At 42.5% G+C, this 1,649-nt stretch overlaps 1 protein-coding gene across 1 annotated transcript in view; it reads right to left on the bottom strand.

Annotated features, from left to right (window-relative positions):
• The window catches only part of Rtcb (RNA 2',3'-cyclic phosphate and 5'-OH ligase), a gene marked incomplete in the record, with an annotated part of 24,760 nt that overhangs the window by 2,878 nt on the left and 20,233 nt on the right, over positions 1 to 1,649 (bottom strand). The window contains 1 exon segment of the mRNA XM_008843110.3: positions 395 to 514. Within this exon segment, the coding sequence (XP_008841332.1) occupies positions 395 to 514 (120 nt within the window).

The following is a 1,649-nucleotide window of genomic DNA, read 5'->3' as shown; positions in this document are numbered from 1 at the left end:
CAATCACATGGTAGCTAACAACTTACTATAACTTGACAGTTCTAAGGAATCTGATGCAAGAAACTCTACCATCTTTATAGGCAGCCTATAATTAATTTCCAAAACAAAAAAATATATAAAATTAAAATGAGATAAACCAAGCAAGATAAACCAAAAGTGAAGCCAGGCCCAGCAGCTCACACCTGTAATCCCAGAACCTGCTTAGGAAGAGGGCTGCTTCAATGGAAAGGTCAGACCAGGCTACAGATGCTACTCTGTCTCACAGAACAAAAATCCAAATTAAAGTCATTAAAAGTTCCATATCATTTCTGTAATACCCCAAATTCCTGTCTCTGCACACTGGTACAAATCACAAGGGACTTTATGTTAAACGTTTACCAAGACTTCAACTCACCTCCTCCATAACCAGCTTGGGTGAAGCAACACGGATTGCAATTCCCATATCTGCCAGTTTGTCTAAGACATCCTGGAAATCTAAATTACGGCGTGATTTTGCTCGGGACAAGGCTCGGCCCTAGGACGAGAAGGATGGGGATAGGAATGAGCTTCACATTACAAATTTAGACCTAAATTTTATATTGGATTCCAGTAATTATTTAAACCCTTATGATTATCTGCCTTTTCCTTATTTAAATTCTTATTACACTCAATTATTTATTATTCATTCATTCATTTGTTTGTTCGTTCGTTAGTTTTCTATTGTTTTGTGTGTGTTTTGTTAAGTACACCCCAGCATGTGTGTGGAGCTTAGAGGACAACTTTCAGGAGCAGTTTCTCTCCTTCCCTGACTTGTTGACATAAGTCTCTGCTGCACTGCATGCTCCCATTCTGCTGTAGGAGTTCTGGCATTATGGACATGTGCCACCACATCTGGCTTTTTTTTTTTTGTCTTTTTTGAAACAGCGTCTCCCTGTAGCCCAGTTGGCCTGGAACTCACTATGTAGACCAGGCTGGCCCCTTGAACTCACAGAGATCCATCTGCCTCTGCTTCCCAAGTGCTGGGACTATAGGCGTGCATCACCACGCCTGGCCACATCTGGCTTTTTAACATGGAATTCAGTTCTTTAGTCTTGCGGCAGGTGCTGTTACCCATGAAACCATCAGGTGTGCCCTCTTGTTCACTTTGGAGCTAGGTCTTGCTATGCTGCTACCCTGCCCAGGCAGGCCTTGAGCTTAATATGTCTGCCACAGGCTTCTGAGTTATTGGGATTACAGGTACATACCACTGTACGAGGTTTTTTTTTTTTTAAAGTTTAAAAAAAAGTTAAAAAAAAAAATGACCTGGTGGGCTGGCAAGTTGGTTAAGTGGATAAAGACACTTGCCACCAAAATTGATGACTTAGTTCAATCCCCGGGATCCAGATGGTAGAAGGAGAGAACTGCAGCAAATTGTCCTCTGAACTCCATGTATATGCCATAGAAAACACAGCACCCACTCCAAATAAATAAATAATGTAATGGGGCCGGAGAGATGGTTCAGTGATTAGGAACACTGGCTGTTCTTGCAGAAGACCTGAGTTTGAATCCCAGCGCCCACATTCAGTGATTAGGAACACTGGCTGTTCTTGCAGAAGACCTGAGTTTGAATCCCAGCGCCCACATGGCAGCTAACAACTGTCTGTAACTCCAGTTCCAGGGGATCCAACAGC

Source organism: Nannospalax galili, unplaced genomic scaffold, assembly GCF_000622305.1.
Source record: "Nannospalax galili isolate Female #2095 unplaced genomic scaffold, S.galili_v1.0 scaffold39, whole genome shotgun sequence".
NCBI classification, from domain to species: domain Eukaryota; kingdom Metazoa; phylum Chordata; class Mammalia; order Rodentia; family Spalacidae; genus Nannospalax; species Nannospalax galili.
The sequence above is the reverse complement of the archived record's forward strand: the minus strand, read 5'-3'. Positions and strand labels throughout refer to the sequence as shown.